Raw genomic sequence first — 12093 nt, forward strand, 5'->3', positions numbered from 1 at the left:
GGTGATTTCAGCAACAATGATTAAAAAAAAACGAAAAAAGAAAATCTGGCAAGCGTCGGGAAACACCGTCGATTGGTATTGCAAATAGATTACTTAGAGGTGGAATTGATTACTTCCCTTGCCATTTACGCGGGGAGAACTTTCACTCGGTTTCCTTATTATAGACTACACGTTTAGGGAATCCTTATTAAACTTAGTTTAGGAATCCTTATTTTTGTATAGGAAAAAATTTCGGTTGTTTAACAAAAGTATTGTTTCCCCTAAAACTTTCGGGAACGGGAATGACCAGCTGAACTATGTACCAGTTTTTATTAGGTTGATTTTTTTTTTGTTTTTTTTTTCTTAATTTAGTTTGATTTCCTTTTTCTACTTTTGGTTTTCTTGGGTTTTTTTCTTAATTTAGCTTGATTTTCGTTTTCTAGTCCTAGACTCCAAGGAAGGAATTATAGAAGCCTGTATAAGAAGTCTTGGTATTGTAGAGAATCGCATTCTGCGCATCCTTTTTTTGATTAGGTTCTTATTGTTCCCTAGTGTTGAGATTATTAGTCCCACATTGTTGGGCAATCTAAGATCCTTCGGTTTATAATCTCTTAAGGCCTCTCCACTCATTGCCAATTGGTTTTGAGTTGGATGCCCGTATTCTAACATGGTATCAGAGCAGGCTATTTGCGACGAGCCTTTGACCGCGCCTTTACTCCGCGTCACCCGATTTATTATCCACGTGTTAGACCCAACGAGGCTACACGTGATGGGGCGTGTTGAGATTATTAGTCCCACATTGTTGGGCAATCTAAGATCCTGCGGTTTATAGTCTCACATCGCCTAGGGCAACCTAGGTCCCATGCTTAATAAGACTTGGGCAATCCTAACCTTGCAAGCCGGTTTTCGAGGTTAGTTAGGCCCATGGATTTCTAACATGGTATCAGAGCCAGGCCCCTCTCAACACTACCCTTGTGTCCGTGGTTTCCGTACCACTCTGTATCCCTGTCAGTGTGCGTCCGTGGTTTCCGTACCACTCCGTATCCCCGCCAGTGTGTGTCCGTGGCTTCCGTGCCACTCCGTCAGTGTAACCCTAGTCGTTGAGGGGGGATGTTAAATAGTACCACATCGCCTAGGGCAATCTAGGTCCCATGCTTAATAAGCCTTGGACAATCCTAACCTTGCAAGCCGGTTTTCGATGTTAGTTAGGCCCATGGATTTCTAACACCTAGTTTTGTCATTCGATCTTTGATGGGTAACACCCAACCGAAGATAAACAAGAAACCGTTTTCCGAGGAAGAAGATGATCGACAACAACATAATCAAGAGATGAATAATGCATTCTTCACTTGTGAGATTTGTACAGAGGAAGTTCCATTGCAACAAAGATTCAAGAACAAGAAACCATGCACGCATTCGTTCTGCACAGACTGCATTGCAAGATACATACAAGTAAAGATAGAAGAAAGTGACAGACCAGATATAAAATGTCCTCACACGAACTGCGTCACTGTCTTGGACCCTTTATCATGTCGTTCATTCCTTCCTCCAACCGACTTTGTCAGGTGGTGCGACTCTTTATGAAAATCAACAGTTTGTGAAAGTTACGATACAGTTTACTGTCCAAACCCTAATTGCTCAGAGTTGGTTTTAGATACAAGTAAACAAAGTTTAAGAAGTCATCTATTCTGGAGACGATGGTTAACAGGGAAGAAACAGAAGGTATCAGAATGCCACATTGTAAGCTGCTGTTTTGTCTAAGATGCATGGTTCTGTTCGGAGCCGATCATCATCGCAGTACAAGTAGAAGGGTTAAGCGAGCAAATGAGGTTCTGCTCATGCAGATGGCTGCAAAAAGAAAATGGAAAAGATGCCCCCATTGCAGGATATACGTGGAAAGAATGGAAGGATAACGACGATTATAAACTAGTACAATTAAGTTTTCTATGTTCGAATAAATAATTAACTTTCTTATGCTACCATTGATGTGTTTTCCGTATGTTTTCTCTGAAGGTGTAGGTATCAGTTTTGTTATTACTGTGGAGCCAAATGGAAGAATAGCCATGAGTGTCGTAGAATCCATGACATCTATCAGGATTCAGGAGTTAGCTGCCATGCACTTTACGGTCATAAGCTAAGAAAAGTCGTCGGTCTCTACTATTTTGTCCCAGTTAGGAATAGTCCGGCTGTATCCGGTGGGTTACTGTCCAGAAGACTCGTATTTGTAAACTTGGGATCCTTTCACTGTAATATTTTAGTCAGTGAAAGTAGTAATAATGCAATGTACTCAGTTAATATTTTTCCTAGTAAATTCTGAAGACAACTTACAGATTTATGAATTCTGCAATTACTGAAATTTTAAAATCAGTTACAGAGTCATGTGATACAATTCAGAAACAAAGTAAGAAGTTGCTAGCAATAGCAAATGACTCATTGGGATTATTGGCGAAAGGAAAGACGCTTGTCAAGTGCAGCACAAAACAAAGAGAACTCGTCCCTCTTCACTCCCAGCCCTTTAACTCCAAACAGCATACAAAATACTCAAGAAGACAGACACTCTATTTCTTTTTGCTCGCATACGTTTCCCACTACCAAGAAATCGTTGTCTGTGACACCATTTGTTATGACTTATTATCCATAAAATGGTCACGGAACAAGTATTTTTCTCATAATAAAAAAGTAGGCCCTAGATGCCGTATTTTTTCTAATGTTAGCCTGGCTAAGTAGTCGTGTTTGCTAATACTTTTAGACAGTAATTGGACCTTCCCAAATAAATTTGGCGAGTGCAACAGGTTAATGAATTATTTCTTCAGGTTAATCAAATTCAAAGGATTGTTTCCATGAAGGAATTGTTTAAGATTCTGATGATGCTAATAGAAAAGAAGAAAACAATAAGTTTTTGATGTGACTTCTTGAGAAAATTTACTGTTATTTGTAAGAGGTTTCATGTCTGTTCATCACCAACATACACCTTCAAGAAGCATCAATGGTGGCTATTGAATTAGGTTTTCAAATTCATAATGCATATGTTATGAGAATATCCAACAACTCGCAATTATGTAAAGGTGATTAACTACTGCTGAAATAGAGTATTTCTAATGTCTCCAAAGCCACTTCTCTTTTAGTTTCACCACTGTCCCATATGAAGTTCCTCATCATATTTTCTAATGTCTTTATAACAGAAACGAGAGCCAGGTACACCGAGAAATAATACACGACGACATTGATTAACACTGTTTTCACTAATGTGACTCTACCGGCTCTTGTGAGAATGGCTTTTTTTCCAATATGCAATCTTAGATTCGAATTTTTCTATGATGGGATCCCAAAGAGATTTGTCCTTTGATGGTGCTCAAGGTGGCATACCAAGATATGAGAAAGGAAGTGATTCAATTACATATCCAAGCCTAGTTTCCCAAAGAGATAGTTCTGGAATCTGACCCACTTGGATTAATTTTGTCTTTGAATGATTTACTCGAAGTCCTGATATAACTTCAATACATTTTAGAATGCTCATGAGGTTGTTCATCTCATCCCATGATGCGTTTATAAGAAGACTGAATCATACGCATATTGTAGGTGAGAAATAGGGAAATTACCTTTCTTTACTGATAAGCCATTAAGTAACCCTATCCCAACTGCCTTGTCAATTATCTTGGAGAGACCTTCCATGGAAAGAAAAAATGCAACGGAGACAGTGGCGCTCCTTGTCGAAGACCACGCGAAGCCGAAAAATTACCCAAAGGAGATCCATTTAGTAAGAGTGAGAATGTTGGCGAACCATAGCAGTATCTCAACCAGCTTAGCCATTTCGCTTTAAACCCTATTTTGCGCAAGATGTCTTCAACAAAAGACCAACGAACTCTATCGAAAGCTTTCTCAAGATCCACTTTGAAATCAATCCGGGGATTTTATCTTTGATTCTATAGTCTACAATTTCGTTGGCAATCAAAATGCCATCTAAAATTTGTCTGCCAAAACAAATCTAGTTTGACTTGGATCCACTAGTTTTGTCATCAGCGATTGAAGGCGAGAAGATAATATCTTGGCGATGATTTTGTATGTACTCGTGAGGAGGCTAATGGGCCTGTAGTCTTTGACAGTCTCCATATGTTGTTTCTTTGGGATTAAAGTGATAAATGTTGAATTATGCTTGGTATCCATGTAACTTGTGCTCCAGAACTCATGAACCATTTCCATGAAGTCCTGATTGATGAAGTGCCAACATTTCTGGAAGAAAGCAACAGGGAATCTTTCTGGTCATGGGGCCTTGTCGTGTTTCAGACTTTTCAGGGAAGATATAACTCCGTCTTCGGTAATAGACGAGTCCAGTCTAGTTGCATCTTCTTCATTGATACAAGGTAAATGCATATCACCAATGCGAGGTCCTTCGCGGAATTCCTGCGAAAATAAATTGGAATAGAATCCTGTAATGTGATCCACGATCACGTCTTTTTCAGTAACAAGCTCACCGTTAATGAATAACTGCTTAATTCTATTATATCTTCTTCTTTCTGATGTTGTTTTGTGGAAGAAAGATTTATTTCGATCTCCAGATTTTAACCATTCATTTCGAGATTTTTTCTTCGTAGAAATTTATTTTTGTACTGAGATATCGCGGACCCTTTTTCCTAGCAGATCTTGAAGAATGATCCGCTGGGGTAGATGGCTGATTAGCATTGAAGTTCAGTCTTTGAGCTTCTCTTAATAGCCTTTTGGGAATTACATGTTAGAGAATTTCCAAGATAGAAAGGAAAGAGGAGGAGGGGGATACAAGAGGGAATTGGGGGGTGATGTTGCACTGGTTGAAAGGAATAAGGGAGAAGAGTCAGGGGATTCAGAATGGGGTAAGCATGGGACACAAACATTTGATGGTACAGATTCTGGTAAATTTCGGATGGAATCATCAAAAAGACTAGGGACATCGGATCGTACGTCATCAAGATTCGTTAAAGGTAAATTTGGACTGTACGTAGCAATTGGTGTTTCTAAAGTGGTTTCTGAGATTGGGTCAATTGGGTCGAAAATGGTTAAGGCAAAATTTTCAACAGGAAGGGGATTTTTGGAAGGGAAAACAAAAGGTGAATTAGCTTTGTCAATGGTGTGACTATTTATGCGAATCAACAGTTTGTGGAAAGTATGATACAGCTTATTGTCCGAATCCTAAATGCTCAGAGTTGGTTTTGAATGAATGTCGACTGCTTCTCCTTTGGAAGAACAAACAGAAGATATCAAAATGCCCACATTGTAAGATGATGTTTTGTCTAAGGTGCATGGTTCTATGCCAAGGAAATCATCAGTGCAAGTAACAACAATATCTGTGGTTGTATAAGTAGAACAAGGGTTAAGCGAGTGAATGAGGTTCTATTCATGCAGATGGCTGCAACCAAAAAATGGAAAAGTTGTCCCGATTGTAGGTTTTACGTGGAAAGAAAGGATGGATGCCGACATATTTCTTGGAGGTAAACGAGCCTTTATAAGTGTCTGTGTGGTGGTAGAGTCTGAAGGTAGAATTCGTAAAGTTGGTATCATCTCATTGTTACAGTGAAGGTAGTAGTTCTAATGCAATGTACTACTACTAAGTTAATATTTTCATCCTAGATTCCTAATGAATTCTAGAGAAAACTTAGAATATCTGCAATATTACTAGAGTTTGACTATGGGCAGGTAACGGTAATGAGACAAGTGATTCTAAAATTCTACATACGTGTACCTATCACTTTTTCATTTTAGCTTATTTTTGCAGAAAAGGAGGGAGTCACAATTTTTGTTGAAACATTAGGATCTTCGTCACTAACCTATTCTGTCATGAATGATTCGTATATTTTTTTTTCTAGTGTTAGCCTAAGTAGTCTTTAATAGTAGCTAGAAGACACATTCTTGAATCCTTGCATTGGGAAATGGTTTGTTGTTTTGAATTCCTTCCCATAAATGCAATTAAATGGCATACGCAGAATCTTAAAAAACCCATAGAAATTAGATTGATTGAACGACCCTTCATTATCTAGCATGCATGAGAAACTCAATAGACTGCCAGATTCTATAAATACGTCTCTAATCTAAAGAAGTTATAATCCAAAGGAAAGAACTTGTAGAAAGGATTTACTTAACCAAATTTGAAATGCCTTTCTGCGAGATTTGCATGGTAGCTAAACTAAGTTTTGAGATGGAAAAGAGTACTACCAATTGCACGCACACTTACTGCTGGAGATGCATCGAAAAATACATTTCATCAAAGGTAAAGGAGAACATCACCTTGATAACCTGCCCAGATTTCAACTGCAAAGAGAAATTAGAACTCTATTACTTCATAAATACCATATCCCGTAAGGTGTTCGATCTTTGGGAGAGTGCCTTGCGTGAATCTTTAACTCTTCAAGTTGAGCATAGAGGAGGGGTTGAAGAAATGCTATTGATTCAACTTGCCGAGAAGAACAAGTGGAGAAAATGTCCAGGCTGCAAATATTACGTGGAAAAGATTAGTGGCTGTTTTCATGTAACTTGCAGGTACGCAGTAGGGTGATCAAATAATAGAGTTTCTCTACTTCTAACCATTAACTCCTTTGCTACCATTGGAATGTTTTACTCGCAGGTGTGGATCTGAGTTTTGCTATGGTTGCGGAGCAAAATGGGGTGAGACTCATAAAGCTTTCTGTAAGAGAACATAAGTTAGCAAATGTAAACAATCAAATTATCGGTCGGACTAAGTGCATTTTACTGCTATTGCTGATGAAGGGAAACTATATAAATATGTTAATTGTTTCTGTAATGGTTTGGTTTATGCTTTTTATATCGATATAGAAGGAACTCTTTGACGTTTACTTGTGAAGCCAAATTGTTATACTTAAATTACCCTTCATTAATCTAAAAAATTCATACACTCATACATTACCCCTTCATTAGTACTTACAGTTTAATCTAAAGAACTTGTGACCCAAAAGAAAGAAAGAACTTATTGTAATTGCACAAGGAAGCAGTAGGTTGTCGATGATTTCTTATTAGGAGAGTTGTAAGTGGCCTCCCATATCAATGGAGATAACCACAACAGTACTTCAAATAACTCTATGAAAGACAGTGACATATCGATAAGATGTTAATGGTAGTATGGGGGATGATCAGCGTTCTTTCGAATGATATTTTGTGAGATTTGCACGGAAGCTAAATCGAAAAGTGAGATAAGGAACACTACTAGCAAATGTTTTCACATTTATTGTTCCGAATGCATCACCAAACACATCGAAGCTAAGATACAAGAGACAATCACTAAGAGTAACTAGTCTAGTCTAGCAGTATTTAGTAGTCAGTTGCTGTTTAGAGTCTTTAGACCAATAAATGTGTAAAGCTGGGGATCCATTCATCGTTTCAATGAAAGTAGTAGTCCTAATACAATGTATTGTGCTAATAAATAAAGACAGTAGATTCACATTAGACATTCTTGAGTCTATGCATTGGGTAAAGTTATGTAAATTTATTCCAATCCCCCTCCCAAAATTTCAATTAAACTACATACACAGAATCTGAAACAAAGACTGTTGATTATTCATTACCTAGCATGAGTAAGCCAACAGACTGTTCAAATGACTCTTCAGTCTTCATTACCCCTTCGTTATATAAGGATATCTCCAATCTACAGAATTTGTAGAGCTCAAAAGAAAGAAAACACTCACTAAATCTCTAATGGCAGAAGCTTTCCAAGTAGTAGTTGATGATTTCTACTTTGCAGTGTTGTCAGTTGGCTCTGATGATGGTGGTGAGGAAGAGGTCTTTCCTATTTCTGACGAAAAGTACGCAGAACAGTTGTGTCTTCAAGAGGCTCTGCTGTCCTCTGTCAGAACTTCTGTGTCTCTTGGTGTTACTAAGAGTTCTTCTAATTCAATCTATAGAAAGTCAGAAATTGGAGAATCATCTTCATCATCATTGAAAATTAAAGATACCTACAGGAATACTAGCGACGATAAGAAGATGAAATCACCAATGGTTGCTAATTCTACTGTAAGGGTTGATCAGCATTCTTCTGAAATGAGTTTCTGTGATATTTTTATGGAAGCAAAACCAAAAAGTGAGACGAGGAACACTGCTAACAAGTGATCACACATTTATTGTTCTGAATGCATCACGAAACACATTGCAGTGAAGATACAAGAGAATATCACTCAGATCACATGTCTAGAGTTTAACTGCAAAGAGGCGTTGGAACCCCATTTGTGCAGGGGCATCATACCGGGGCAGGTGTTTAATCGTTGGGAGAACGCGTTGTGCGAGTCTCCAATTCTTGCTTCCCACAAAATTTACTGCCCCTTCAAGGACTGTTCAGCAATGCTGGTGAACTACGATGATGGGGTGATCATAATAAGTGACATATAAGTAACTTATTATTCAACATAGCTGTGGAGCCGGATGGCATCAGTCTCATTCTGGCTGTCAAAGAGTCTGATGAGGCCAAATAAAATTGGTCAGACAAAGGGCTGCTTTTCAGTGTTGCTGCATACGATGAGAATCGTATCTTAATAGTTTATTTACGGAATCGTTAACTTAAGTTTTTTCTCTACTATCTAATGGTAATTACAATTCAAGAATGTGTTGTTCTTCAAACCAAAAGCTATACAGCAAGATGAGCATAAAATTGCAAAATCCAAAAGACTAAATGTTTCTTTTTTAATTATTAAAGGCTTAAATCCCAAAGAAAAATCTTCAAAAACGGCTAAACTCAGATGCTAAAGAGTTAAGAACTCATGTTGTTGGTATCAAAGAAAAATCTCCAAACCTTGTGCTAAAAAAAGTTTGGAACTCAGGTCTGTAAATTTCAATTACAAGGAAAAGTGGTGCTTCTCTTATAAAATTCAAGAAAATGAAGAGTAGCCACCCATTAGATAACAGGTCGTTGGAAACCCAACATTTCCCATAAAAATAGTTAATAGCATGCATGTCTGCATCCCGAACGATCTATGCTCCAAGAATTCATGATTCAGGCACTCTCCCAACGATCTAACACCTTGTGTGATATGGCATTTCTGTACAAAAGAAAAAAAAAGGATATTTTGATTCTGGATAACAAAAAAGTGACCAGAATTACGTTTAGGTCACGAAGAAATTTTAATTAGAATTTGGGTCACACAGGACTATCATTGACCGTCTAAACCGTCAGTGAAGTATTTTTATTTTTAAAAATTAATTTCAATTTATTACCCGAACCATCTCCAGCTATTTCAGTTCAAGCAACACCTCCACTATCACCTCCGGCACCACTAGCAGGCAGCAGCAATACCTAATATCCCCGCACATTCAAATGAGATTAGTTAAACCAAACCAGTTAAAAGCAAAATCAATAAATAAACGAAAATAAAAAGAATTCAAGATACAAGAATTGAACAGGTCATTCAGGCCTTTTAATAACCACCATGTGCATGTCCCGTCGGTGGTACAAATATGAATTTTGCTGGTGATTGAAATTTCAAACCCATCGTTTCTCCTTCCCTGCATATTTAGCTTCTAGAAAAAGCAAACTCAATCTAACTCATTCATTCACAGATATCCAACCTGCAAACCCGTTCATTACACCATGTCCAAATAGTTTATCCGCAAGAAAATTCTGGTGGAAATATTCAACGACTAATGTTTTAATTTTGGCAGAATGTTGAGATCTTACAAGCGGAAGAAATTTAGTGAAAAGATTGAGGATATAATCTATAAATCCGAATTTCGTTGATGGATATTAGGGTTCCTTTATATACTATACCAGAACCAACACAAATTGTGTTAGAACAAGAATCTGGTTATAGTAAAAATAAGATCGATAGAAATACTACACCTCCTAAGGTGGGGAAGAGGCTTAGCAGTATGTAAGCCGGAAAAGCATGGGTTTTCCACTGAGGAATAAGTTTGGGCGAGCGAATAAGACTGATGCTGATGAGGGTGACGCAACTCATAATTTGCATCAAGTGTCCAGCCGGGGAGTAGTAATGGCAATGGGTGTTTGCCAACCTTGTTTGTGGACTAAATTGAAATTAATTTTTAAAAATAAATACTGAACCAACCTTGTTCCGTTTGTGGACTAAATTGAAATTAATTTTTAAAAATAAATACTCAACTAACAGTCAAGACGGTCGATGACAGTGAGTAACCCAGATTCTAATTAAAATTTATTGATGACCTAGGCGCAATTCTGGTCATTTTTTGTAACCTAAAGTCAAAATATCCCAAAAAAAATCTCCTCCTACATGCAGAGCAGATGTACTAGTAATACAATGACTTCACCATTGTGCCAATATGACATGTGCAACTAAAATAAAAAAGAAAAAAAAGTGGAGTTTCTAAAAAAAAAAATGAGGAAAATAAGTAGTATTACTATATTTATATCCGATAAATATAGTGATGATTAGATTTGATAAAAGTAAATTAGATTTGCCATTATCTCGTTTCCATGTAATCAGATCTATCCTTACTATCTTCTACCTAAGAAAAGCAGTTTTGACTTATCTTGAGAAAAGCGATGATATTTTAACTCAATTTCCTTCTCATAAATGCAATTGAATATCATACACAGAATCAAGAGACTCAGCCCTTCATATTCATCTTCTACCATGAGAAACTCAACAATCTAGCTAGAGACTTTTAACACCCAAAAGAAAAAAAGAAAAAAAACGAGAAATAGTAGAAACTAGAAAAAACTTACAGCAATGGCAGAAGGCAGGATATGCAAGATTTGCATGGAAGCCAAACCAGGAAATGAGATGAGAAACACTACTAAAAAATGTTCACACAGTTACTGCACCAAATGCATCGCCAGACACATCGCAACAAAGGTACAAGAGAACATCACCTTGATAACCTGCCCGGAGTTTAACTGTAAGGAGAGATTAGAGGCACATTCATGCAGAGATATCATATCAGGTGCGGTGTTAGATCGCTGGGAGATCGCATCGTTATGTCTTGTTTCAGAGAGCGTTTTACATAGACGAGGGGACGAAGACAAGCTGCTCATTCAACTGGCTGAGAAGAAAAAGTGGAGAAAGTGTCCATATTGCAAATACTATGTGGAAAGGACGATGGGCTGTTTGCATATAATTTGCAGGTATGTAATATGATCAACTACTATTGCTAAATTAGTGGTTCTCTAGTTCTAATAATTAACTAACTCCTTTGGGAACTCGCAGGTGTGGAACTGAATTTTGCTATGGCTGTGGAGAAACCTGGAGCGATACTCATGAAGCAGTCTGCCAGAGAGTAATCTAAGATTGCAAATTTCAAAATCGGTTGGACTGGAGTTAAAATGCTCTTTAGTGTCTCAGCTAATGAAGAGAACTATGTATCAATTAGGTTAATTATTTATATTTTTATGGGGGAATCAAACTGTGTTAATTTCTCTTGAAATTTTTATGTTTGAGAGATATCTGATTATAACAGTCTTCTTCTTGTTCTGCTATCATTGTACTTTGTTTCGAAAAATTCATTAATATTCTCTACTATGCAAAGAGAAATAACCTACAATAAGAATGAGAGCAAACTGAAAATTTTACTGACGTATGGCTCCATCTAACCTGTGAGATTAACATAATCTGCTAACCAAGGTTGTTCCCACAAAGAACATTTCATTCTGACACCTCAATGCCAACAGGATTTGCAAACAATAAGAACGATGCGCTGCACTGCAGGCATCACTAGAATTTAGAGACTGTCAGCTGTGTTGTGTGAGCCAAGAAACCAGAAAAACAAAATAGAAAAGGTAAAGGATCACGTTTTTGGCACCTTGGGCGCCTCATGAGCCTAGGCGAGCGCCTAACTCGCCTTTCAAAACATAGACTGCCAGGTAGTCTAGTCTGGATGTATTTAGTCCCTTAGACCCCATAAATCTGTAAACTTAGGTTTCATTCATTGTTGTTGAGAAAATAAAAATCTTAGTTTCAAATATTCTGACAGATGTTTTAGCTAATTTAATTATATTTGCTATTATCTACTTCCTCAAATATATCATAAATATATTTCTTCCTAAATCTCTGCGTTGGAAATCCCATTTCCTTCCCGAAAATTCTTTCACACAATCTTAAAAGAAACACTAAAAAATAGATGATCCAGCTAGCATGATAACCACAATAGATTGTTTGCTTCTCTTCATGA

General features: G+C 37.4%; 2 protein-coding genes across 2 annotated transcripts; both read left to right on the forward strand.

The window, feature by feature from the left end:
- Positions 1-7656: 7656 nt before the first annotated feature.
- LOC113337052 lies at positions 7657-8067 on the forward strand. Its single transcript, XM_026582743.1, has one exon. It carries the CDS (start codon positions 7657-7659, stop codon positions 8065-8067), a length of 411 nt encoding a protein of 136 aa, XP_026438528.1.
- A 2588-nt stretch (positions 8068-10655) lies between these two features.
- On the forward strand, positions 10656-11206 carry LOC113337053. The gene is made up of 2 exons (XM_026582744.1): positions 10656-11031; positions 11133-11206. The coding sequence occupies exons 1-2, from the start codon at positions 10656-10658 to the stop codon at positions 11204-11206; spliced, it is 450 nt and encodes a 149-aa protein (XP_026438529.1).
- Positions 11207-12093: the final 887 nt, after the last annotated feature.

The sequence above is a fragment of the Papaver somniferum genome, unplaced genomic scaffold, assembly GCF_003573695.1.
Source record: "Papaver somniferum cultivar HN1 unplaced genomic scaffold, ASM357369v1 unplaced-scaffold_158, whole genome shotgun sequence".
NCBI lineage: Eukaryota > Viridiplantae > Streptophyta > Magnoliopsida > Ranunculales > Papaveraceae > Papaver > Papaver somniferum.